The sequence below is a fragment of the Protopterus annectens genome, chromosome 12.part0, assembly GCF_019279795.1.
Source record: "Protopterus annectens isolate FY-2018-M chromosome 12.part0, PAN1.0, whole genome shotgun sequence".
NCBI lineage: Eukaryota > Metazoa > Chordata > Ceratodontiformes > Protopteridae > Protopterus > Protopterus annectens.
Genome location: NC_056746.1, coordinates 187,945,055 through 187,972,474, shown reverse-complemented (window position 1 = coordinate 187,972,474; position 27,420 = coordinate 187,945,055). Strand labels below are relative to the sequence as shown.

At 39.5% G+C, this 27,420-nt stretch overlaps 1 protein-coding gene across 6 annotated transcripts in view; it reads right to left on the bottom strand.

Moving 5' to 3' along the window:
• The window catches only part of JMJD8 (jumonji domain containing 8), a 446,128-nt gene that overhangs the window by 180,412 nt on the left and 238,296 nt on the right, over positions 1-27,420 (bottom strand). For 5 of the 6 annotated variants that reach the window (XM_044089224.1, XM_044089223.1, XM_044089221.1 and 2 more), the window contains one exon: positions 3,495-3,563. The exons of the other annotated variant lie outside the window; for it this stretch is intronic. In XM_044089224.1, coding sequence (XP_043945159.1) covers positions 3,495-3,563 — 69 coding nt within the window. The remainder of the gene's footprint in view (positions 1-3,494; positions 3,564-27,420) is intronic. 6 annotated transcript variants of the gene reach the window in all.

Here is a 27,420-nt window from a genome sequence, read left to right as displayed (position 1 = left end):
CATGTACATCTCTAAATACCATCACAGGAAGTTTAAATGTGATTTGTACTTGGCAGCAGGACTGGTCTTATCCATAGGCCAACTAGGCGGCCCCCAAGGCTTGCTTTTCAAATGTATTTATTTTTAAAGCAATGAAACAGGCAATCAAATAAATAAGGCAACCCTGGTATAACAAAATGTGCCCACGGTGCTGCAGATGCCCCAGGGGGAGGAGTTCTAATTGACCTGACCATCCAAATCACATTGGACTTGAATGCTGAGGTGAGATGTATACCTTCAACTTCTTTGATCAGGAATTCTGGACAAAGAGCTAAAATCAAGGACAATTTTTACATCTTACTCTCATGTCTTTTGGCTTTTCCCGGTTAGGGGTCGCCACAGCGGAACTCCGGTCCGCTAATGATTGGCAGTTGATTTTTACGTACCGACTTGCCAGGCCTGCCGCACAACCTTCCACGAAGGTACGCCCATTCACGCATGTCTCCACGCAGAAGACGCTCTAGCTGAGAATCGAACCGGACAGCATCTTACTGTGAGGCGACAACGCTACCGCAGCACCACCACCGCAGTTTTTACATCTTACTCTCTAATTCACTTAAAAAGCTCATAAAGTAGCAGTTTTTTCATCAACCTGCATTTCTGAACAAAACAAAGTTGACAGTAATGTCTGGCATTACTGACTGACGTAATCTTTAGCAATTTACCAAAAAATCAAAAATGTTGTAAGGGTCAGGAAAAAATATAAGACAATATCAGAGACATTCTGCAAAATTTTGGACAGTTGAAAAGATTGGTGCCATTTGGAGACAGAATAATAAGTTTTCATCTGTAGCAAAGAATTATCATGGCTTTTTATATAAATATGCTGAAAGTAATCAAATAGTTTTAGCAATATGTTTTGTTTGGTGAAGGTTCAGAACAAAGCCCAAAAAATAATGAGGTACAGGACAGGGGGAATAAATGCCCAAAGTCAGGAACAAGAGTTTAAATATTACTCCAATTTACTTAAAAAGTTACCAGAAAAACAAGTGTTGTGTATCAACATGCTCTTTCTGAACAACAAGAAGTATGAAGCTATAATGTCTGGTGTTACTGACAAGACTACAATCATAAATTAGTCATGGCAGAAATATCAGGAAAAATCCAAGACAGACTTGAAAGGTATGGTTAAATGGATTTTGCAGGACCCGGACAAAATACCATATAATAAAAACCTGGTTATCTGAGATACTCACATACAAATTAGTGATAACTGCTGGGAAAGATTCTTTTGAGCTACGATATACAGGATTTGAATTGCCTAGAAACAGTAAGGCTTTACCAAGGTTAATGCTATTGGCTGTCAAAAAAGCAATTACTAGAAAATGGAAGTCAAAATCTAAACCAACCACAACTGAAGAACTGAATACTGTAAAGGATAAAAAAATAAAAATGGAAGTGCACTCTATTGGCAAATTACATACAAATAAATATAATTTGTGAGGACAGTACATGCAGAATGATGTTCAGGAGGAGTAAAATTTAAGGGAAAACCAGAATTTAGCAATTTATGTAAAACTGGAGTAAATTAAAATTGTTTAAAAAAAACACGTATTCTGTATGAAAATAATGGATGTTATTATGGTTTGCTTTCATTTCTGTTACTGCATGTATATTCATGTCACCTTTAAAACATATATTTAATGAGGATGTAAAAAAGGATCAGGGGAGCTCTCACTGTTGATGCAGCCTCTTTTTCTTCATTCACTGGTAGTGTGAGAAAGCAGAGATGTCACAAAAAAACAAAAGTATACCTTCAATGATACTGTATGTCTGGCTTAATAAAAAGAATAAAATCTCAAAAAACTTTCCAAGTAGTAAAGTTGCTGAAAAATACGCCAATAATAACAACTCTGACAGCCAAGTTGACATCTCAAATCAGAGTATGTTGTAGTCTCTGCAAAAGGAAGGCAACGCTAACAACCAGGTGATTTTATGAATAAAGTGATTTTATTTTATTGGTCTGAGTTATCATTAGTGGTTTATATTACACACTTGCCTCTTGCTGAGATGATAACATGTTTCTGCTGTGAGTGAATGTTACAAAGCATCCATGAATTTCCCTCACAATGACGAAAACCATACCCAAGTTACTGAAGACCCTTCTTAATTTTTAAGCAAATAAGTGGTATTTCCTGAGAATATTTCACCTACATTTTACTAAACTAGGACTATAAGTGTAGCTACTAATCACAGGAATTTATAAGACATGAACACAACTCTATTTTACAAGAAAGACAGTAGAGACATCTTCATTTTAGTCAGATTTCTTTACCCCACAACAATGTAAAATTCAGTCTTTTCAACCTCTACTTCCTTAGTCAGATGCCTTTCCAATCACTGGAAACAGCACTAAAGTAATTGAGTTTTACTTCACTACTACAGGTGCAATAAGAGTTTTTCCCCGTTACTTCCAGACTGTTTCTCCGAACTCCCCAGAGGACTAGCCAGCACTGTAAGAGATGAAAAGGGCCTAATAAACAGGGTCATTAGCAATACACCTAACACATCTTTACAGGCTAAGAACGTTACCCCTTTAAAGTATTATAAAACATTATCATTAGTAAAATCATGGAAACACAGTAGGCAACTTACACTGCGCTTAGTGTTAACCCTCCTTTACTACCTGCCAACAGTTCCACTCCAGCCTGTATACTTACAGCATACAATCTTCTCCTCAGATGAGTAGCCCTCGACACGTGGGAATTTTGACATGAAATTTTGTCAATCAGGAAATGAACTCCATTACTAGAAAGTTGAGCTGCAGCAGGAAATAATAGCACACCCAAAAGTAGCTCCCCTGGTCTACACGAGAACTGCAGATGTAAATGGTGCAACAGGGATTTGTAACATGGGCTAGGGATACTACACTCGCTACAAATTTTTAAGTATAAGGAAACATGGAACTATATAACAGGCATGCTGACACTGTCATCACTACAAGAAAATACAGAGGTTCAAAGGCTAGGCTAATGGCACAAGAGCGTTTAAAAGCCTAGCCAATAATACCCAGGACATAACATCATATCTTAATTCCCCAGATATGGGATGGGTTAGTATCTGGGTAGTGGGTCTTTGGGTGTTGGAGCCCTGAGTCAGGGCTCTTAACATATGCATCCTGCACGAAAACAATAATTGAAATATCTACCTAAATGGGTCAACTCCCAAACTCTTAATGATACGGTACAAACTCTGTTGTTTGATGACCCCCCTTCATATCCCTTCAGAATTCTATAGGTATGTGATTCCTTCTGTAAAAAAGCTCCATTGCAGATGGCAGAGCTTGATACCCAATGCAAGTAAAATAGAGAAAGAAAAAACATTACTCAAGGCAACAATAGTCAGAGAGAGAGAGAGAGTATCAGAAGAAAAAGACAGCCAGTGTTTGACGAGCACATAGTCACAACATCTGCAAGCACATTTGTCCAACCATAGGCTACTTAACTACTACTCACCACTTCCCAAAGCTTCTGGACACTGTGGTTTCATGAGTTGCTCAACATACTCCTGAAAAGGAACATCAACTAAAAAAAAAAAAACACGAAACATCAACATTTAGGGTCTCATTCTAATTCTATGTGTAAATTTTGCATAACCTTGCAAACACACTAGCTACTGAAGGACAGCTATGGCAAAAAAGAAAAAGCTTTTGCATTATACCATATAATCCCATTGTTGATAAACCACAAGTTAAATACAAACGGGTACATTGTTTAGCAAGTCAAACAATAGTTAAGAAACCTAACACAAGACTGAGTGTGAAGCCATTTATTCTAATGAACCCTGCTTATGTGACAAGTAGTTCCACAAGGGTCTTTTACAGAGTCTTTTCTACTCTACAGATTTTTTTTTTAAATTTAAGTCATAGTTCTCTGTACTACTACCATTGCTGGATCACTGCAAACTTGGTAGAACAGTTAAATCACTAGTACAGGCAACAGTGTCACAAAAAGGATTCGATAAAATTAAGATGGATGTGATGACAGCAGCCTCTATTTCACTATTTTTTTTATTCCAGCAACAGCTCTTTTATTGTGCCAACCCAAGTACAGTCTTGTGCAATCCTCATGCATGGTGCACCACTTACATCCCTGGCAGGGGTTTCTTGTGACTTATGTGCCCCATTTTTAACCAGGTTTCAAATTATACAGCAGTACCAACCCGATATTGGGGGGGTGACGTCCCTCCTCTGGGCCAGTAATCAAGGAGCCTCAATCCTTATCACTGACACTGGTGAGGAATGTTCACTTAGAACAAAAATGGATACACACCGGATTTGTAGATGCAGCTCCCTGCACCAAGCACAATTTCCCTTAAGAGCACACAGGGAGAACACTCTAATCCTGCGGCTGGGTTTTCCTCTTCAGGCCCCAAATAAGACTTCGCCATTCTCTCTGCAGATGTCAGTGCTCTGTGTCTCTGTTCCAAGTAGATGGCACACACACTCTGAGATTTGATTTTCACACACACACACACACACACACACACACACACACACACACACACACACACACACACACACACACACACACACACACACACAAGGCTGGCACACATTTACCTGCTATACCACCTCTACCCAGACTATAAGGTAGATTCACTGCCACCAGTCAGCTACTTTAAGGCTCTTATCAGGGTACCTAATTACTCTCAGTAAAATTAGTACTTGTACAAATGGTAGTATTAACCAACTGGCAAAACTTCCAGGTGCATGTAGCCCAAAGTGTCACCAAATAAATGCAATTACTCTCAAATGTTAAACTATTTTCTACAAGACCAGCCACAATAAAAAATATAGATATTTGTAATAATAAATAATAAAATAGAAACATGAAAATACTGAATATCTATTTACAATAAACACCAGAGTTTCAATTCACAGGAAATATAAAAAACACAGATGGAAAGATTCAGACAGATACAAAAAACAGTATTTGACTAATCTCACTATATTTTCTAACTAACTGAAGAATTACTGTTCCCTAGTTAAGTTACTTACAAAAGCAAGGCCATATGAAGTGGATGAGTGTCGTGTGTCAGTTTCAATAACAGACTGCTGAGTGTCACTATGACATCTCTCACTATTATCTAATATAACTTCAGTGCTGGGTACAGAATGACATCACATCTGGTCACCTGATTCTGAGGTTCCCACACTACCCCCCTGACTAGAAGCTGAACCAGGATCTAGCACAGGTGTGTCACAATACACACCTAGAGCTTTGCTAAGGCATCTGGAAACTGTTAAACAATTCTAATACTTTCATCCTTCCTGGAGAGATTAACCCGCCATTCTCTGGCAACCCAGGGTAGCAATTAGTTCACCACTAAGGACAACAGCAGCCCATGCCTTTCTCAGGTATTGCGTTCCTGGCTGCATTCCGGCCTGTGAGATAAAATCTTTATGGCCTACACCAGTCATTTAATTTCTGGCCATTTTTCTTAAGGTAAGCTGAGCTCTGCTTAACCCCTTCCCGTCTAGCATCCTGTTAGTATATATACATTTCCTCAGTTACAACAGTACAGTCTGATATAAATGTATATTTCTTTTCTGTCCAGTGGGACTCACTGTTGATGGATTTTTAACACAAGCATCTGTACAAATCAGTTTGATATACAAATAACATAAAAATTATTTTATCAAAACTCTGGCTAGCCTTGCTGGCATATATGTTACACACACACTGCCCTACTCTCTCTGGCATAGTTGGCACTACCTCACATCATCACAAGGGGTTACAACTATTTACGTTACAGTGCAATAAAAAACTTCTACTTTAAATTCTTTACATAACATTCCTCTTATCCTGCATTTCCACCATTTGTTAACCTGATATTTGTGATCCTCATCTGTGCTAATTCTTTTTATTTAAACGTGTAGGTCTCCCACTGTCTTGCCTCTTTTTCCAATCATTTGTTTTGCTTTATTCCCTTTTATTTCTTTAGTGTCCTATCACTTTTTCCCACTTCCTCCACTTGTTCCTGTGTAATCTGCCTCTATCATCCATTAACACTTTATTTTCCTTTGCATTGTTAATCCTGTCACTTCTTTAACTGTAAGTTCCTGGTCTGTTTTATATTTTTTGTGACTGTCTTCTTTGCTGTATCAGTAACGGCGGTACCAGTGCTTTTATGCATACGTGAGCTTTAAACTGTCCTACCCAAGTTTTACAAAAGTATACTTTCCTCAGTTGCCATATGCTAACATTTTCTCTAGCTCCAATTTACTGCATCTCCAAAAAAATATATATGTTTCTAGTTTCCCATTTCACATTGTTTACATTTCCAATACCTCCAATCTCCTTCTGGAAACATTTTATTGAGCCTAGTCAGAGTTCAGGAATATTTGTGCATGCATTTCTAACCAAATTCCTTACATTTAATACCTTTCCTTGGGGTCATGCAAACTTTGCTCTCGTCTTCTTCTACTCCCTCTCCTCCTAACATTCTTTCCCACACTCCATATCAATTTTCCATAGTCTTCTTGTTAGAAAAATATGTATTTGAATATATGTGAAATACTAGTTTAAAAACAAAGTAGTACGTAATGCATTTTATTCTATTAATCATATAACAGAAAGGATAAATTCATGTGTAAATGCAAGTAGTTTTGAAACTGCAGTGTGGCTTGTAGCAAACTGACCTCCGACCCTGGCAGTTGCTTGCTTAGCAAGTTTTAATGTTTATGCTTTTCACAAATGATTATCTGCTGGGTCAGGAAATTAAATGTGTGAAATAATGAAATCTTCTGCTCTTTCCTGCTGGGATGATTTGGCCTTGTATATGTGTTACTAAGATAGCATGCAGCTGGTGGGAAAGTGTAACAGTGAACAAAGATGTGTATTAAAAGACTGAATCTGCTACTGTATTCGAACTGATGTGAAACCTTGAAGAAGTAACTTTACAGAAAGACATTATGTCTGACCAGGTGGATAGCAAGGCCGTATTGTTACCAGAGGAAAACTTTTTTAAATATACAGCATCAGCAGTTTTTATGAATAGAGGACTGTAAGCTAAAGTGATGTAGATGCCCTGTGACATACCACGTCAGTAAGGTGGGCACAACTTGAATGTAAAGAGTATAAAATCTGTACACTTCCTGTTTCATGTTAGACAAAATTCTGTACTTGTACGTTTTTTGCCTCCTGGTGTACACTAGTAAACTTTTTAACCTGAACCTCCAGTGTATTGAATTCTTAATTTTATTTAACAGTTTGGTCCTTCTTAGCCGGAATTCCCTCGGACAGCTGCAGATCAGAGTCTACCGGTGGTCGAATACTGCGCAGGAGAAGTTACCAAAATGGTTCTTCTTGGGTGAAAAGACCTCCAACTGAATTGTCATTTAAAGAGGCTGGCCACTTTCTGATCTGTGGCCGAAGAGCGGATACTGGACGACTCAATACCGGAGGCTCAGGTAGGAAGATTTTGCCTTTTTTCTGTTTTAGATCAGGGACTAGGTTACAGTATATTGTTGTCAAGATTTGTTATGCAGATCAGGGACAAAAGGAAGTACTGTATATTTGGTCATAGATCAGGGTAACAGAATAAGGTAGGCAGTTATTCTAGATAAACTGTGAAAAGGAACTGAGAACTTGATATCACGTGATAAGAAGGGTTACGTAACATTTTCCTTTACCATGGGAAATCAGTGCACTAAAACATTGCGAGATCCGCCCCTAACCGAAGACGCGAAATACATGCAATCACAACGTTCCGATAACGTTAGGTATTATACGAAATGGGTTAACAAATATGAATTTGATGGTAAACTAGATAAAATTTCACTAGTTAAACTCCTTAAACAACTTAAATCCGATGCAGGAGGTCAGGCAAAAAAGCAACGCCAATTAGGCATTCCTCAGGCACACAGGTGGATTGAGGAAGCAAATCGTAGAGGACAGAAGATTAAAAATTCGAAAACATTATTTTTAAACAAAGAAGATAATAACTTAGTAATAGCAACAGCTCCTCCTCCTTCCTTGCCCCCTTCTTTACCCTTTTCAGGATATGAAGCAAGTGGACAAGCTGGTCCGCCTCCGCATTATCCTGAAGTCTCAGCAAGACCACAACAATTTGTTAGAGATCCTATTGAAACTAGGTCCCGGACACGTAAAATACATAGGGACGCAGAATCATATCAAACAGAAAGAAACCTACAGGATGAGAGTGAGGAAGAAATATGCCCACTTATAGAGGCTCCAAATCCTCAGGCAGGACAGGAAGGGCAGGACCCAACACTCTTGGTATATAGACCATGGACACCGGAGGATATCCGGAAAGCTACTGAGGGAATCCCCCATCCGAAAGTTAATTTTACGAAATTTTTAGAAGATTTACAAGGCATGAGGTTGAGTTACCACTTGAATGGGGAAAAAGTAGAAAAAGTAGTAAGACAAATTATAGGTCCAGATTGGCACATGATTTGTGGCACCTGGAATCCTCGTAATGCAGAGCTCAAACCTCTCCCACATAGTGACGCAGAATTAGGCAACAGAGTGAAAGGTCTTACAGACCGAATCTCTGAGAAATGGAAACCTAGAGCAGACTGGACTTGCATTAATCAATGCATACAACAGGAAAATGAGACAGTAGATGGATACTATGCTAGATTATTGGAATGTTTTAATAATCATAGCGGTATGACGGTTCCTGAAAACCAAACGAATGATTCCCCGTATGAACAACAATTGAAAAATGCATTTTTGAAAGGTTGCATTGCACCTATTAGTAGCTTCATTATGAAGCATATGATAGACCATCGAACAGGTAGGCTACAAGCCTTACTTGAATATGCTAGACATGCTGAAAGACACTTTAATAGCAAAAAGAAAAAGAAGGCACAAGTCTTCACTGCTGAAGACGGAGCTGAAGTATTTGTGTTACAGTCAGGCAAAAAGGGCAAGAAGAATGCCCAGGGAAATAAACAGTCTGACAAACGATCAGAAGATTTTGAAGAGAGGAAAAAGAGAGGTGAATGCTTTAAGTGCGGGAAAAAGGGACATCTAGCAAGGGATTGTAAGCAGAACAAAAAGGTAATTACAGAAGATAAGGGAGATGAGGACTGACTATATGATAGTGAAGATACATCATGTGAAAGTCAGAAATCATCAGGAGAAGTTAGTAAACAGAAAACAAATATAAATGTGATAGAAGGAATAGAGGAAGTGCAAGTAGATATGGAGAATGAAGAAAGTGAAATTTTGGATTTAGCATTATTGAGCCTAGAGCTTTACTTAGCAGATACGAAACCGGAAGTTACACTTCCGGTGGAGGGAAGGGAAGTCAAATTCCTGTGTGACTCAGGAGCATCACGGACCCTGATACACCCCTCCAAGTTACCAGAACATTCCGAATCACCTGATTATATACTGGTAAAAGCTGCAAACGGACAGCTATACAGGGAACCACTTTCCCATGATATAGCAATAACTGACCCTGTTTCAGGTATGACCCAAAGAAGTAAAATTGTTGTTTCTGCTAAGTGTCCAGTGAACCTATTGGGCAGGGACCTTATGCAGATATTTGGCATAGCAGTAGTTCCAAATGTACAAGGTATGGAGGCGCAGAGACAAATGGATACCTTTGTAGTGCGATCGGAGGGTGAAACTTTTTACTGGTACAGCCAGGACCTACTCACGACTGGTCCAGGGGCAGTAACCGAGGAACTGATGAACGTAGCTATCAGTAAAGCCCCCTCCCTCGACACTGATCGACAGCATTTGTTACACTGTACTCTATACTACTGTACTATGCCAGGACCTGATAGAGAGTATGAGCAAGAATTGTTCAGAAATCGGGCAACTAGATTGGTTTTACGTACTTTGTACTGGGATACTGAGGGGAACAGTGTAGTTAGCTGTTCATTACCTCAAGAATTCCTTGCATTATATAGATCAAATCGATTACCACATGTCAGCTTGACAAAGAACAAAAATGTAAAATGGGCAGACTTAGGAGAAAAGGTGACAAGATGGGAGAAACAGACTGATTTAGAACTGTCAGAACAAGGGATACAGAAACAAAAACTGAATTGGTTGACACAGACACATCCAGCTGTACACTTGCGATCTAGCGAGGACAGCTGATTAGCATTTTTATTAGAAGAAGAAGAAAAAGCCTTATGTGAAATTCCAACGACTCTTTGGTCAACAGGAAAGTCAGATGTAGGACTTATTCAAACAGCAGGACCAGTTACAGTTACCCCGAAGTCAGCATTTAGACCACGGAAAAGACAATACCCTTTGAGAAAAGATGCAGAAATAGGAATCAAGCCTATAATAGCAGCATTACTCAAAGAAGGAGTACTGGTAGAATCTCCTGATTCACCATGTAATACACCCCTACTTCCTGTTAAAAAAGCAAACAGGGAATGGCGGATGGTTCAAGATTTACAAGCTGTGAACAATGCAGTAATACCTAGAGCACCTATGGTGCCAGATCCACATACTTTGTTAAACGATTTAAAACCACAACAGAAGTATTTCTCTATGGTAGATATCAGCAATGCTTTCTTCTCGATACCTATACATCCTGATAGTCAATATTGGTTTGCATTTACATTTCAGGGGAAAAGGTATACATATACTCGACTACCACAGGGATATTGTGAGAGCCCAACAATATTTGCACAAGAAATGGCTAGCAACCTGGCTGGGTTTACCCCACCGGGAGGTAGTCAGATTCTACTTTACGTAGATGACATCTTGCTGGCAGCCCCCACCCAGCAACAATGCAGGGAGGATACTATAGCGTTATTGAAGTTTTTAGCAACACAGGGACACAAAGTAAATAAAAGTAAGTTACAACTTTGGAAAAAACAAGTTAGATACCTAGGATATGTGATATCCAACGAAGGTAGAATATTAGAAGAAGAAAGAAAAACAGCGATTTTGCAAGCACCCAAACCAGCAACGAAGAAGGAAATGATGTCTTTCTTGGGTACAACTAATTTCTGTCGGAGCTGGATACCAAATTATGCTTTGGAATCTGCTCCACTGACTGACTTGATATATAAGACACCAATGGCAGCACACGATATTTTACAATGGACACCTGAAGCAGAAACGGCTTTCTGCAGGTTGAAGCAGTTGATAGCTTCTTCATTAGTTTTAGGACTCCCAAATTATCACAAACGTTTTTTTCAGACCGTAGACTGCAAGCAAGGATATATGACGTCAGTGCTGATGCAACAACATGGGGATAAGCAACGCCCCATAGCCTACTATTCATCGCAGTTAGACCCAGTGGCGCGATCTTTGCCTCACTGTGTACAGGCAGTAGTTGCAGCTGCAATGGCAGTACAGGCTTCGGCCTCAGTGGTGTTATTCCACCCTCTCACATTGAGAGTGCCTCATGCAGTCGCAATAATTTTACTGCAAGAAAAAGTATCATATCTCTCTCCTGCTAGACATCTTTCATGTATGACTATACTGCTGAGCCAACCTCATATGACAATTGAACGATGTACAACATTAAATCCATCAACATTACTTCCAACTCCCGCGGATGGCATACCGCACAGCTGCCTGCAGGAAATTGAACAATTAGCCTTGCCTAGACAAGACCTTACAGATATGTCCTTGGATAATGCCGAGGTGAAATATTACGTGGACGGCTCATGCAGAAGGGGCCCTACAGGAAAGAATCTAGTGGGGTATGCAGTAGTTACAGACACTGAAATTCTAGAAGCCCAACCCTTACCACATAACTTATCTGCACAAGCAGCAGAATTGATAGCTTTGACACGGGCATGTACTTTAGCAAAAGACAAATGTGTGAACATATATAGTGACAGTCAGTATGCTTTCTCTACAGTACATGTATTTGCGCAACAATGGAAAAATAGAGGAATGATAACATCTAGTGGAAAACCAATTAATCATGCGCAATTTATTTTGGAATTATTAGAATCTATTCAGTTACCTACCAAAGTAGCTATTTGTAAATGTGTAGCTCATACAAAACAACAGGATAAGATTTCGAAAGGCAATGCACGAGCTGATGCAGCTGCAAAGCAAGCAGCCTCAGACTCAGAAACTTTACTTTTGAATGAGGAATTACAACCCTCTGAGATTTTAGATTTAGACATGTTAAAAACAATGCAGACGCTTACTACAAAAGCAGAAAAACAAAAATGGGAAAAGCGAGGTGCAATTCTTGAAAATGGACTGTACATTTCCAAAGAGAGAAAACCGATATTGCCGTCTAATTTATTTAGATATGCAGCTTTGTTGAGCCATGGGCAGTGCCATGTCTCAACAGGGGGGATGGTACAGTTAGTAAACCGAATATTCCAAACATACGGACTCAAAAATTATACAAAAAAATTTTGTGCAGCTTGTCATACTTGTAACAAGCATCATGCACAAGGGGCATTTAAACCCAAGCAAGGAAGTTTTCCTATACCACCGTATCCGTTCCATACTATTTGTATGGATTTCATAGAATTAAATAAGTGTGAAGGGGAAAAGTTTTGTTTAGTCATTGTAGATATGTTTTCTAAATGGGTAGAAGCTTTTCCAACCAAAACTCCGGATGCAGCAACAGTGGCGAAAGCCCTGATAAAAGAAATAATCCCTAGATTTGGCATTCCGGAAAGGATTTATCGTGACAACAGCACACATTTTGTGAACCAGACAATCCAACAACTTGGGAGATTTTTTGGTATCTCCTTGAAGAACCATTGCGCCTACCACCCACAATCAGCAGGACTGGTGGAAAGGTACAATGGGACCCTTAAGAGTAAACTTAGGAAGCTAGTTGAAGAGACCCAGAAGAATTGGATATACTGTTTGCCTTTAGCACTGCTGAGTATGAGAACGGTTCCAAATGTGAAGGGTTTGACTCCCTTTGAAATGATTTTTGGAAGAGCATATTATGTGCCTCAGTGGAAAGTTCTCATGCCTGCAGAACAAGAGGCTGACAGTTCATTAGCTAGTTATATGAGGAAACTGTTAACAAATAAATCTGTTTTGCAGTTTAACTCTTTTTCAGATAAGGAACAGACCAGACCGGTGGAAGCAGTTTTGGCCCCCGGGACGTGGGTTTGGCTGAAAGTGACGAAAAGGAAGAATTGTGCGAGTCCAAAGTGGGAAGGACCGTACCAGGTACTGTTGGCAACGCCTACTGCAGTCAGAGTGGCTGAGAGGACGTCCTGGGTTCATTTGACACACTGCAAACTGGTAAAGAACTTTCAACTTGATAAAAACTTTGTGACTGATATACAACAAGGGCAAGATGGCCAAAAACAAAGCGAACAGAAATTTAGAACAACCCCAGAGATGTTGCATAATCATTTTGCTGAGTATACATTTATTGACTATAATTGTGACAATTTTCCTCTTGTGGTTTTTCCTACACCCAACCACACAAGTGAAAGTGGGAAGGCGTGACGAAACGTCTATAGACTGGCATCCAAATTTTAACACATACCTAGCCATGAAGCGTGTATATGCAGAGACTATGAACATTTCAAATTGCTGGGTTTGTACAGCCATACCAACAGCATATGGAGGACTGATAATGTCCGCTGTTCCCTTGGGGATAAATGAGACTTGGGAAAATTTACTCTTCGATACAGGAACTGTGAGATCACAGGACAAAATAGCTTTATTTTTACCTGTCACACAAAAAGGAATTGTATGTTTTTACAAAAATGATAATCTCCAGGTGGGCTGGAGCAATTGTAATATAACAATATCTTACCGATGTTATATTAAGAATAGTAATGGCAATATTCTTTGCAATACTAATTATGACTCATATTTGAACTCACTGAAAACAACCATGAATGACATTCGCAAGAATCCTGTTTTGTTTAAACGATTGTCAGTTATAGATCAGAAAATGTTTCATGCAGGGTTATTGCGTATTAGTACTAAAGTAGAAAACTGTTATTTTATTTGTGGGGGAAAAGCATATAAATGGTTACCTGAGAATTGGTCCGGCAGTTGTTTTTTGGGTTATCTGGTTCCGGCAATAAGACATACTGCAGAATTACATTTGGGTAAAATACGAAATGTGAGAGAAGTAGCTCGGAAACCTGGAGGTCCAGTCGAGAAACCCGTAAATCCAGTTGGACGGATCGAAGCTGGCTGGAAAGACCATAATAACGTGAAAGAAAAAAGTAAATTGACTCATATGGACTTGAGTGACAGTGTTATATCTTGGGCAGGGATATTCCCAGCATATGGAGCAGTCAAATCGATCTGGGAGCTGAGGAAGTTGTCGAAACTTCTCGAAGTAATGAGCAATGCAACTGTCTCTGCCCTAGAACTGGTGACTGATGAACTGAATGCAATGAGAACTGTTGTGCTACAAAATCGAATGGCTCTTGACTTCACCCTAGCGGCGAGAGGTGGTACGTGCGCTCTTATCAAAGAAGAATGCTGTGCGTACATACCAGACAATAGGCATGAAATTAACAACCACCTAGAGATAATTCAGCAAGTATCAGCCATGACTGAACCAGGCCTAAACCCACTGACAAACTTTTTCCAGAATCTGTTTGGGGGGTGGGGTTCCATCCTAATGAATATTCTGATTGCCATTTGCGTGGGTATACTCCTAATAGGAGCATGTGTTTGTTGTGGAATTCCCTGCATGAAAAGACTAATCAAAGATTTTATTGATGTATCTGTTACTGAAACATTGTACCAAGATATTGAGCTTGAAAGATTGATCTCAGACGACATTTTTCATGAAGTATAGACTGAATGACTCACCTAGCTGAAAATCCTTAGTGGAAGAGGTTGGGAGATGAAATAACACTATGCATACTTCAAAATAGAATAAAAAGTATTAATAGGGGGGAAAATGTTAGAAAAATAAGTATTTGAATATATGTGAAATACTAGTTTAAAAACAAAGTAGTATGTAATGCATTTTATTCTATTAATCATATAACAGAAAGGATAAATTCATGTGTAAATGCAAGTAGTTTTGAAACTGCAGTGTGGCTTGTAGCAAACTGACCTCCGACCCTGGCAGTTGCTTGCTTAGCAAGTTTTAATGTTTATGCTTTTCACAAATGATTATCTGCTGGGTCAGGAAATTAAATGTGTGAAATAATGAAATCTTCTGCTCTTTCCTGCTGGGATGATTTGGCCTTGTATATGTGTTACTAAGATAGCATGCAGCTGGTGGAAAAGTGTAACAGTGAACAAAGATGTGTATTAAAAGACTGAATCTGCTATTGTATTCGAACTGATGTGAAACCTTGAAGAAGTAACTTTACAGAAAGACATTATGTCTGACAAGGTGGATAGCAAGGCCGTATTGTTACCAGAGGAAAACTTTTTTAAAATATACAGCATCAGCAGCTTTTATGAATAGAGGACTGTAAGCTAAAGTGATGTAGATGCCCTGTGACATACCACGTCAGTAAGGTGGGCACAACTTGAATGTAAAGAGTATAAAATCTGTACACTTCCTGTTTCATGTTAGACAAAATTCTGTACTTGTACGTTTTTTGCATCCTGGTGTACACTAGTAAACTTTTTAACCTGAACCTCCAGTGTATTGAATTCTTAATTTTATTTAACACTTCTCCTTTACTATCCATCAATACTGTATATAGCCTGCTTAACTCTCCCCTTGCATCTTTTCTGCAGGCTTCTGTCAGACTTTTTATCACCCCTGGTGTTTCCATACTTCTTCATTTCACTTCATCACATTTCTCTAAAATTCCAAGTAATCTTATATAGAGCATCCATTCCCTCCTTCAACCTTATGTTTTTCCAATACCTCTTTTCATTCCATTCTCCTCTCCCTTATTCTTGACTCCTTCCAGTGATAAACTGTTGTCTCCTTTTTCTGCCAATTACTCACCAAAGAGGTATCTAACTCAAACGTTTGGTAAACTTAGTCTTATAGGTCTCAACTCAACATTCTACCACACCCACCTTAAAGCTCCATCTAGGCACTTATAAATCACTCCCAGAAATTTCCTGTTTTGTTTCTGTACAAAGTCCTATGGACATAAATTTATCCTTTGCACTTCATGCCAGCCCATCATCAGTTTCCAATCTGCACTACAGACATTTTCCTGCAAATAGTATGGCAATCCTAATGCTGTTGCTGTATAATATTCTTCCAGATCTGGAATAGCCAGTGCACTCACTATTTATGGCATACCCATTCGCTTCCACTCCACTCATGGCCTTTTACTACCACAGAAAAATCAGGTTACCTCTCTTCTCATCTGGTACCACTACTCCTTTTCCAGTTAATATATAAATGTCTGTCCTATATAGAATAAGAGAGGAACCACACACATTTTTAAGCCTGTGTTTCCTGGTCTAAGTCAACTTTACCCCATCCCATCTTTTCATCACCCCTTCCCCTTACTTTCTCTCTCACATTTTTGCATGATTTTGGGGAGTCTCCCACTTTCCTTGTAATCTGTAATCCTAAATATCTTAGTGTACAATGCCCCCTCAATTTTTGATTTAGTCCTTCATTGCTTCCAGTTCAATTAACACCTTTGATTCCTTATGTATCATGCTTGTCCTCAGTATACTATCGAACATTTGCCTTCCCTTCACAAACCCACACTAATCCACAATGACAAATTTAGGAAGCATTTTGCTTAATCTTTTCACCATAATTGCTGTAAACACTTTATAATCATGGCTGAGCATTGTGGCTGGACAATATAATCCCAGGCTTGTTGGGTTTCTCCCCTCCTTTAATATCACTGTAATTACCTCCACATTCCATAACTCAGGGACCTCCTTCCTTTTAAATATTACATTACACAAATTATACCATGCTTGCATCACTCTACCTTTGCCTTCCCTCCATATCTCAATGAGCAGCCCATACCATCCAGGTGATATCCCTTCTTCCTCACACTTGTGCCTTCATCTGTTACTTTATCACGTTGGGTCTTACTAATTATTTCCTTTTTTCACCTTTATTTTGGGGGTATCTAACTACCTAGAATTTTTTCCACTTTCTCCTTCCACTCCATACTATCTTCCTGTGACATGTATACTTTTGCATAACATTTTATAACCACCTCGCTTACCTGCACTGGATCTTTTAAGAACCTCCCTGCTCTTAAATCTTTCACTGACAGTACACTTCTCTCTACATTTTGCTGACTTAATTTGCTGGCTTTGCCTAATGGAGTTTAGGTTTACATGCAAAATAGCTATGCTTAGTTGCCACCTGTTTCTTCTCTACCACATCCTCCAGATGTCTGTTCCATTTGTCTTCCATTTCCTTGTCCCACAGCAGTATCCCTCAATTCACATATTCCATCCACTTCAGTCTCTCTTCCTTCTGTGATTTACCTGTAAGGTTCCATTTAACTTCATCCCATCCTCCTGTGATTTGATTCTACTGACTTAATATTATCTCTAACTACCCCTCTAGTTGCTCTATCAATACTGCTTTCCTAGCACTATCTCCCAATCAACTCCCACTAGCCCTCCAGAGTCTCTCCATCTTTATTTGCACTGGGACACTCATTTCTTCCAACTCTGGATCATGGTCCAAAAGGGTCCAGGGGTGCATATTCACTCTATTTATCAAGTGTTCATGCCCTTTTGTCACATATATCTGGTCTAATTTTGATCAGTTGACACAAAATGAGTAATCCCTGTCTCTTTCCATGGTTTTCCCCAAGTCTATCTATGTACCTTGCAAAATTGCTTTATTAATCTGTCTTCAACTATTACAGACTTTAGTGCTGACCATATGCTTACATCTGCCTGCTCCATTATTAGATTCCAATCCCCTGCAAGTAATTCCCTGTTGGAACTCAATTATTTCCTCCAGATTCCAACTCATCTCTTCTAATTCTCCATGGAATATAAATGTTTCCTAATGTAATCCTATCACTCCATACGTTGCCCCTTACCAGTATAAATCTTCTCTGCTTGTCTTTCTTTTGGTCCTGTATTTATGTATGACTCCCTCTTCTAATCAACATTAACACTCCTCTTTTCCTCCCTTCTACCTCTCTTTTAGTCTAAAACAATGTAGGAAAGGACGCTGAATTTGACAGTAAAATAAAAAATGACTACTACATTTTTTCTACATATGGGAATGACAGTGGCTAACAAACTTAATGCTGACCAAAGTGTGGCCATCACACTCAGAAATGTTTAGACAGTTGTCCATGTGACACTTAGGAAGACATATCTACCCAAACCAGGAATGTCTTACTAATTTACTCCATTAGAGAATACAATGCTGCACTTTGTGATGTAAATTCTTAGAACATACAAGCTCAAAGCACCATCAAAGAAGGGGCTTCCAAGATGGCTGCATACTGATAACAGCTTAATTTCAACTCACCGGTGTGAAAAACAGAAACTGAAAAATAACATTTAGTGAAATTGTCAGCTTAGATAAGAGTTGGTTACTGGCTAATTAGTGCACTACCTGGAAGAAAGCAAAGAAGAAATCTGGAGAACCTGAGAGAAAATCAACCAGAAAAGGAGAAGAGAAAACACTGGCTGGGAAGAATCCTGCAGCTGTTCAGCAAAAAGCAGTTTAAGCATCAGCTTTGGCACAAGAGATTGCTTCCAGTGTTTTAGGGGAAAATAAATCAAATGAACTCTGAGGTGATTAAAATAAATGGCATATTGAAGGAATATACCACGTCAAATAACAAAAACTGTTAAAATATAAAATAAGCTTTAATTGGCTATTCAGATGAACTGACAAAACTGGAAAAATCAGAGTCTGAAATGAAGAAAAGGCTGGCTGAGTATGAGGCCTCCCAAGAACAGCTGTTTCATAAATGGTAGCATTAGAAGACAGGGAGCACGGAGAAAGCCTGAGAAACTATAAGCAACAGACTTTATAAATTGTATGAAAGCACAAATAAGCAACTGGACTGGTGTTCCTCAGCAGGATTTGTTAAGGGCACATTAAGTGTATGCTCCAAACCTGGCCATGAGAAAACAGCCAAGACCTATATTACTAAAGATGCAATTATACCAGCATAAATAGTTGATTCTGACAAAACTATGTCATAAGGGAAAAGTATTAAAAACTGGAGACAGAAGAGTGTTTGTGGAAAATGATTACTTACTGTATACCAGGCAGAAAAAAGCAAACTTATCCCAGCAATCAGGGAATGTTGACAGGCAGGTAAGAGATTCAAGCTGCTATATCCAGCTGTCTTCAGAATACATTTTCATAAAGGCTCAAATAAATTTTTGAATGAGGGACATGCTAAGGAGAATATATATAAAAAAAAAGTTTAACAAAATGTGCGCTAGCAAACAGAAAGGGTCTCTGTTTTTCATTCTTCATAGGTTCATAGGTTCATACTAGGCTATCTGCCCTAGGGCATTTATAAGCCTAGCCAGAGTGTGTTTGGCTTTCGCCACCCATTTTAAATTAATTTTGCTATGCCCTTTTTCGAGGTTAGTATACTGTGCCTCTGTCTAACAGTGACACAGAAGTGATACCCAGGGTAAATCTACGATCCCCCATCCACTCATCAAGATTCCTCTTGAAGAGAGTCAATGACGGACTCTGCCTAACCTGGACTGGGATTTTATTCCAGAGTGAAGGGAGCCTCTGGGTTATGAATCTGTCCCTCCAGCATGTCCTATTTATTTCAGTGCTGAGGTTCAAGTCTCTCGAGCGCGTAGCTCGATGGGATTTGGATTTTCTGAGGTGCAGCATGTCCATTAATTCCGGGTTGGACATGGCTTTATACGTCAGGCACAGATCTCCTCTGAGCAGGCGGTATGCCACTGAGTAGAGCTGGAGTTTCTTTAACCGGGCAGCATATGGCATCTGTTTGAGCCCTTTGATCCTCTTGGTGAGGTACTTTTGGGGTCTTTCCAGTTGCTGCAGGTGTCTGGTAAGGTACATCCCAAAAGGGGCATTGTACTCAATTATGGGCCTGATGAGGGATGAGTAAAGAGGCACGATGACCTCCCCTGATCTAGATGTGAATCCCTTCATGATTAGGTGGGCTATATAAAATGTTTTTCTAACCACTTTGGTCACGTGGTTGTCAAATGAGAGATTGCTATCAACTTGGGTCCCCAGGTCCCTAATTACTTCTTCTGTACTTAATGGATTACCACCTATGTGGTAATTTGTGGGCACTTTGTTTTTGCCAAAGGGGATGACTATACAATTTTGGTGTTTAGCTTGAGGCCATGGCTCTGGCACCAGTTGTCTGTTTCTATGAGGTCCTTTTGGAGGATGCTTGTGTCGGCTGGAGAGTCGATTATGGCACCCAGTTTGTAGTCATCTACGAACTTGGTCAGCCACAGTCCTTCCGTGTTGGCCTGTACCTCCGAGAAATATATACCGAACAAGAGAGGTCCCAGGACTGAGCCTTGTGGGACGCCACTTGTAACTGGTTTGAAGTCTGACATGGCTCCAGCAATTCTAACCATGTGGGTTCTGTTCTTGAGCCAGTTTGCAACCCATCTAGTGACATAGGGGTTTATATTTAAGCTGGTGAGCTTATCTATAATGCCCGAGTGGGGTATTGTAGCAAAGGCTTTTGTGAGGTCCAGGTAGGCTGTGTGGACCACCTTCCCCTCGTCAATGGCCTTGGTGACTGTTTCAAAGAAATCAACCAGGTTTAAGAGGCAGGATCTGCCCTTAACAAAGCTGAACTGGGTAGGATCCAGTGTCTGTAGGTCCCCAATATCTTTATTTATGAGGTCCATGATGATCCTTTCCATAGCTTTGCAGACCAAGCTAGTCAGGCTTATGGGGCGATAGTTTCCAGGATCCATTGAGGCACCACCTTTGTGGAGAGGGACCACTGTTGCTGTACGCCACTCTTTGGGTACATATCCTGTAGTAAGGCTGAGACTGAACAGTAGTTTTATGTTTGGGTTTAGCTCTTCTTGGAATTCATGTAGGACGCAGCCCGGGACACCGTCTGGTCCCATTGATGCTGTGTTTTTTGCTTTGGAGAGGGCAGCTCTCACTTGAGCATCTGAGATGTCGGGGCGGCAGCACTCTGCTGGGATAGATATTTGCCCTTTTGGTGGGGGGGGGAGTTTGCGCTGAACCTGTCAGCTAGGATGTTGGCAATGTCTGTGGGTTCGGTGTATTTTTTGTCATTTTGGACTAATTCTGAGCATATCTGGGAATTCCCACCTTGGTTCCTAACATAACTAAAGAAAGCCTTGTGATTATCCTTAGTGTCCTGTGCAATTTGTCACTCGAAGCTGGCCTTAGACGATTTTATGAGTGCCTGTAGTTTTTTGCTAATACTGATCAGAGATGCCTTCCCTTTTTGGGATTTTACTCTATCATGTAGTAGCTTCCTCCTTCTATTGTATAGTTTGTTTATGGCTGGGGTCCACCAGACAGGACGTCTGCCTTTGGAGGATTGGGTCTTGGTTTTATTTGGGATTGCATGATCCATGCATTCCTGAAGGTGTTCATAGAATGCATTTATAAAGGATTCTGCGGTCTGGGCCGTATTTTCCACAGGCCCGGGGGCTTTGAAGGATTCCACCTCGGTTTTGAGGAGTGTGAAATTTGCTTTAGAGAAGTTTTTCACTGTGGTTTTCAGGGCAGGGGGTGGAGTCGGGATGTGAATATCCAGTGAGATTAGTTTATGGTCTGATCTTACCAGTGAGGGATACACTTCTGGTCTGGAGCATAGAGTCCCCATGTTGGTGATGATCAGGTCCAGTATGTTTTCCCCTCTTGTGGGAGTGGTAACAAGTTGTTCCATAGCATTTGAGTTTATAAATTCTAGGAACCTTTAGGCTAGGGTGTTGGAGCTAGAGTAATGCTCTCAGTCTATGTTTGGGTAGTTGAAGTCGCCCAATATAATGGTGACCCAGCTTCATATAGACTCATTTCGATTTTAAACTATTATTCTAAAGTGTTTATGTCTATACTACCTAAAAGAATGGCAAAGAGGTTGCCGAAATTGATAGATGTGGATCATTGTGGTTTTGTAGAAGGAAGACAAACACTGGGCAACACTGACAGAACAACGATGATCCAGCGGGAAAAAGAATGTAAGAAAATACTGCTGTTGTTGACAGGTCTTGGTGCAGAGAAAGCATTCAACTGAGTAAGCTGGGATTTTATGAGTAGGACCATGGAAACATTTACATTCCCCGATACAATAATAAAGTTAAATTGGAGGATATATGATGGATCAGAAACAAGAATTAAAGTGGGATCTTCTCTGATAAGTTGTATTTGAACAGAGGACCCAGACAAGAGGTGTCCTCTATACCCTTTGCTATTTAGGGTCAAAGGTTGGTACTAGGCTATTGGCCCTAGGGCCCACAGAATCCTAGCCATAACAATTCCCTGGCTATTTCTTCCCAGAATATTTACTTCCCTGGTCCCCTGTGTAGCAGGGCGACTGACGTGATTTCCGGGGTGAATTTCTTCTCTCCCATCCAATCGTCAAGGTTCCTTTTGAAGAGGGCCAAAGAGGCGCTCAGCTTGACATGTATGGGCAGTCTATTCCAGAGTATGGAGAGTCTCTGGGTCAGGAACCTATCCCTCCAGCATGTTTTGTTCATTGTGATGACCAGGTTTAGATCACTGGAGCATGTGGCTCTGTGGGATTGGGATTTCTTTAAGTGTAGCATGTCCAACAGCACTGGGTTTGACATGGCCTTGTATGTTACACAGAGATCGCCTCCGAGTAGGCGATATGTGACAGAGTATAGCTGGAGTTTTTTTTGGATGGTCAGCATAGGGCATCTGCTTTAGGCCTGTGACTCTTAGTGAGGTATTTCTGTGGCCTTTCCAGTTGTTGCAGATGCCTTGTGAGGTACATACCAAATGGGGCGTTGTACTCTATAATGGGTCTAATGAGGGATGAGTACAGTGGGACAATGACCTCCTTTTTTTCTGGATGAAAAGCCCTTAGTGATGAGGTGTGCCACATAGAAGGATTTCTTGACTGTTGTGGCTATGTGGTTATTGAAGGTGAGACCACTGTCCACCTGTGTCCTTAAGTCCCTTATCACACTTTCGGTGTTTAGTGTACTGCCACTTATGTGGTAATTCATGGGTACATGGTTTTTCCCAAAGGGGATAACTATACATTTCTTGGCATTGAGCCTGAGCCCATTGCTCTGGCATCAAGCATCTGTTTCTGTAAGGCCTCTTTGTAGAATATACACATCATTTGGGGATTCAATAATGGCTCCCAGTTTGCAGTCATCTGTGAACTTTGTTAGCCAGAGTCCCGTAGTGCTGGCCAGTACTTCAGAGAAGTAGACTCCAAATAAGAACGGTCCCATTTGCTCTATATTTACAGCCACTGGCAAAGAAAATAAGAGACTCAGAAATTCAAGTATATAACTGGTATGGTAATGAAGAAAAGTTGACTTTATTACTGTTAAGCATCATCTGTTTTTTGATAATAACTCTAGAGCACAAAAACTTTTAGCACAATGTCACCAAGCCTAGGGAGCCTATAACAGGGAAGATAAGAAGGGGACCTGTAAAAATATTAGAAATATTTTGGAAATTCAATGAAAGTGTGTATAAAGCAGAGAAATATGGAAGTCAAGAAAATGTACAAAGGGAAATGTTTATGAAAGAATGAAATATGCCAAGGCTAGAGGCAGAGGAGGCTCAATTACTAACAGTATAGGATGAGATGAGATAACAATGGTTATGCATAAACAATCTACAGGAAAATCCCCAGGAATAGATGGTATTCCTGTGGACATTAGGAAGCTAGGAGGGAAAAAAGCAAAACCTTCCAGATCTTTTATCGGTTAACAGTACTTTAAGAGAGGGAGAAATACCCAACATTCTGGAAGAAAGCAGTGGTAGCTGTAATACCTAAAGAGGGTAAAAATCCATCAGATTCAGCTTCATACAGGCCCATTTTAATACTAAATCCTGATTATAAAGTGTTTATGTCTATAATGGCTAAAAGAATGACAAAAGTGATGCCAAAATTGACAGATATATATCAGTTTGGTTTTGAGGAGGGGAGGCAAACATTTGACAACATCAACAGAACACTGATGATTCAGAGGGAAGCAGAATGTAAGAAAATACCACTATTGTTGGTGGATCTTAATGCAGAGAAAGCATCTGACAGAGTAAGCTGGGACTTTATGAGAAGAGCAAAGGAAGCATTTGCATTCCTTGATAAAATTATAAGGTTGATTGGGAGGTACATGAGGGATTGGAGGTGAATACTGAAGTGGGTGGAGCCCTCTCTGATAATTTCTGCTTGAGCAGAGGAACAAGGTAGGGGTGTCCTCTCTCTCCCCTTTGTTATTTGCATTACATTTAGAACCACTGGCAAAGAAAATAAGGGACTCAGAAAGTCAAAAATATAATTGGTATGGCAGTCAAGAAAAGCTGGCTCTATTTGCAGACGATATTATTTTATACCCGACAAAACCAGAAAGGGACATTACACTGTTGTGTAACATTCTGGGACGGTTTCAAATCTTTCCGGGATACAAAATTAACAAAGCTAAAACAAAGGCAGTAGTGGTAAATTATGTACCCACACACAAATTGGTTCAGCAATATCCATAATTATGGGGACAAGATAAAATGAAGTACTTCGGAGTATGAATTAAAAATGATTCCAATGTGGCACCTAAGGATATGTGGGAAGAGATTAAACAAAATTTAATACAAAAACTAAGAAAATGGAAGCTCTGTTATATGAATATCAATAGTAAAATACAAGCAGTTAAAATGTTTTTAGTCCCTTTAGTCTTATGCACAGGTCAGGGCCAGGCATACTTTTATAAACCAGAGGAGAAGTTGTGGATAATTAATAAAAAGCTGAAGAGATTTATCTAGGAGGGGAAGATGGCAAGAGGCAAGTGGGATACACTTATTCTTCCAGTAGAACAGGGTTGGCTGGGATTACCCAATTTGAAGGCATTTTTCAGAGCAACATAGTTAAGGCTCCTATACACAGCACAAGCAGAAAACTATAATTCAAAGTGGAAAGAGATGATGATGAAATCAGGGGGGCTCAGGAAACATTTCAGATGCTGACTTTTAAGGAGAATAACAATAATCATACAGAACATTATATTCATAACGAGGCAGTAAGTATTCTAAGAACTAAGACAACACGGGAATGGAGAAAGGAGATTCTGCCAATAGGGATGACTGTAATTAGGGATACAGACAATAGGCAAGAGGGGGGGCTGGACTTTATCGGATAAAACTGAGAAAGGAACCAAGGTATTGGGAGCAAATAACTATAGAGGGAAAGGTAATAGAAGGGGACGGTGCCAAGAACTTATTTGGAGTGCAGGTTAGAGATTGCCTTCCCTATTATCAAGGACTGATATCAGTGTATACGCAAAGAAAGAAATTTGAGGGGGGGGGGTCCTAAACAAAAGACCATCACTGGTAGAGTTTTTAAAATAATCTAGAACAGAAGCTGCAGTTAAGAAAGGAATAATTAGTAAAGCAAGAGAGAGTGGATAAGCAATTCACAAAGAAACCATGAGGGGCTATATGTATGACAAAAAGATTTAGGATCTTTGCTTGGATGTGTTTACATCGGTATTTTTATACCCCTAGTTGACTCCAAAGAATCTTTCCACAGGTAGACAGCAAATGTTGAAGGTGTGATGGGGAAGAAAGAGGTAACTGGGAACATACTTTCTGGCTGTGTAATGAGTTGGCAGGCTTTAAAGATTCCCTGCAGACTGCTCTGTCATAGTTGCTGGGTGAGTAAACTGGCGTAACTAAGGAAATTATATTTTTAGCTATGATACAGAATCGGAATTGCCCAGACATAGTAAGGCCTTGCTGAGTCTAATTATGGTGGCTGCCAAAAAAGCAATTACTAGAAAATGGAAGTCAAAGTCTAAATCAGCGCTACTAGAAGTAGCGAAGATAGTAACAAACTGGAATTGGGATCTTTAGAAAAGGGTAGGAGCAAATTACACAGGAAAAAAATGGGAATTGTGGGATCAATACATGCAGAGAAGAATGAGGTTTAAAAGGCAGGATTTGAATGAGTTATGTAATGTTTGACTGACAATGACCAGATATTTTACAAGTAATATATATATGTTTGCAGCTACAGTTATGTCGGCATGGTTTGTAATGCATAATATTTGCATGTGAGGTTATGTCAGTATGGTTTATTTTCATTTATATAAATGTAAGGTTGTCTATGTTATATGTAATACTTTAATAAAGATGTTTCTTGTTAAAAAAAAAAAGTTACCTTTGTTTTCAGATGATATTACTTTGAACTTGGTAATTCCAGAACAGGGCATTTCAGTGCTGTGGAACATTCTGAGACAGTTTCAAGTCTTTTCAGGACATAAAATTAATGAAGATCAAACAAAGGGTACATCCATAAATTATGTACCCACTCACAAATTTGTTCGGCATTACCTGTATTTATTGGAACATGATAAGAAGAAATACTTAGGAATACGGATTAAAAAGACTTCTGTTATGGCAGCAAAAGATATGTGGGAAGAGACTAAACAAAAGATAATACAAAAACTGAGAAACTAGAAGCTCTTGTTTATGGATATGGATAGTAAGATGCAAGCAATGAAAATGTTTTAGCACCTATATTTCTTACAACTAAAAAGTGCTTGTTTACTTTTAACAATTTTAACACAAGCAGCAGTCAGTGAAAAAACTTCCCCACATTTAAAATACCCCTGACTACCTACTACACAAACTTGCTTTACTACATATGGCATGCAGTTTACATCATAAATTTTTTATAGAATTATTAACCACAACAAAAATTGTTTTAGTTACTTTTCCTCCTTTTTGTGACTTTTTAAATGTTAACGATCTGAGGCGGGATATATGCTTTATAGTCTACCCACACGTTTAACCAAGCCAACAAAAGTCCAGTCTTTCTCAACCCTTTTTTTCTTGCAAAGCCATATTTCACAAATGAGAACTGATGCTTTATAGTCTCACATTTAGTCACCAAATTCAGTGGTGGTCTTCTTCCTTCTCATCTCCATCACAAGTCCAAAGAACTCCTGATTCTTCAAATCAGCTCCTGTGTATTTTTGTCTCTCAAGCATTCTCCTTTAGAATGCTGGAAAGTGTTTCACTGGCAAAGTCATTATTTCCTTAGCCTGCTCTGCATCCAAAAACATCTTTCACCCTCCAAGAAAAATATTCTTAAGACAGATGGATACAGCAACTTGAATCTCACACAAGCCTCTCAACATTCCCTGATTGCTGGGATAAATTTACTTGTCTTCTGTGAATTATCCTTTTTCACAAACACTCAGCTTTCTCCAATTTTTAATACTTTCTCCCACCTGCCATAGTTTTTTTTTTCAGGATCAACTCTTTCTGCTGGTATAATTGCATCTTTGCTAATACAATTAACAAATGCTGCTGTGCAATACCAGTACCTTAGTTTATGTGTGCTTTCATAAAATTAATACAGTTTATTCCTTCCAATTTGTGTGG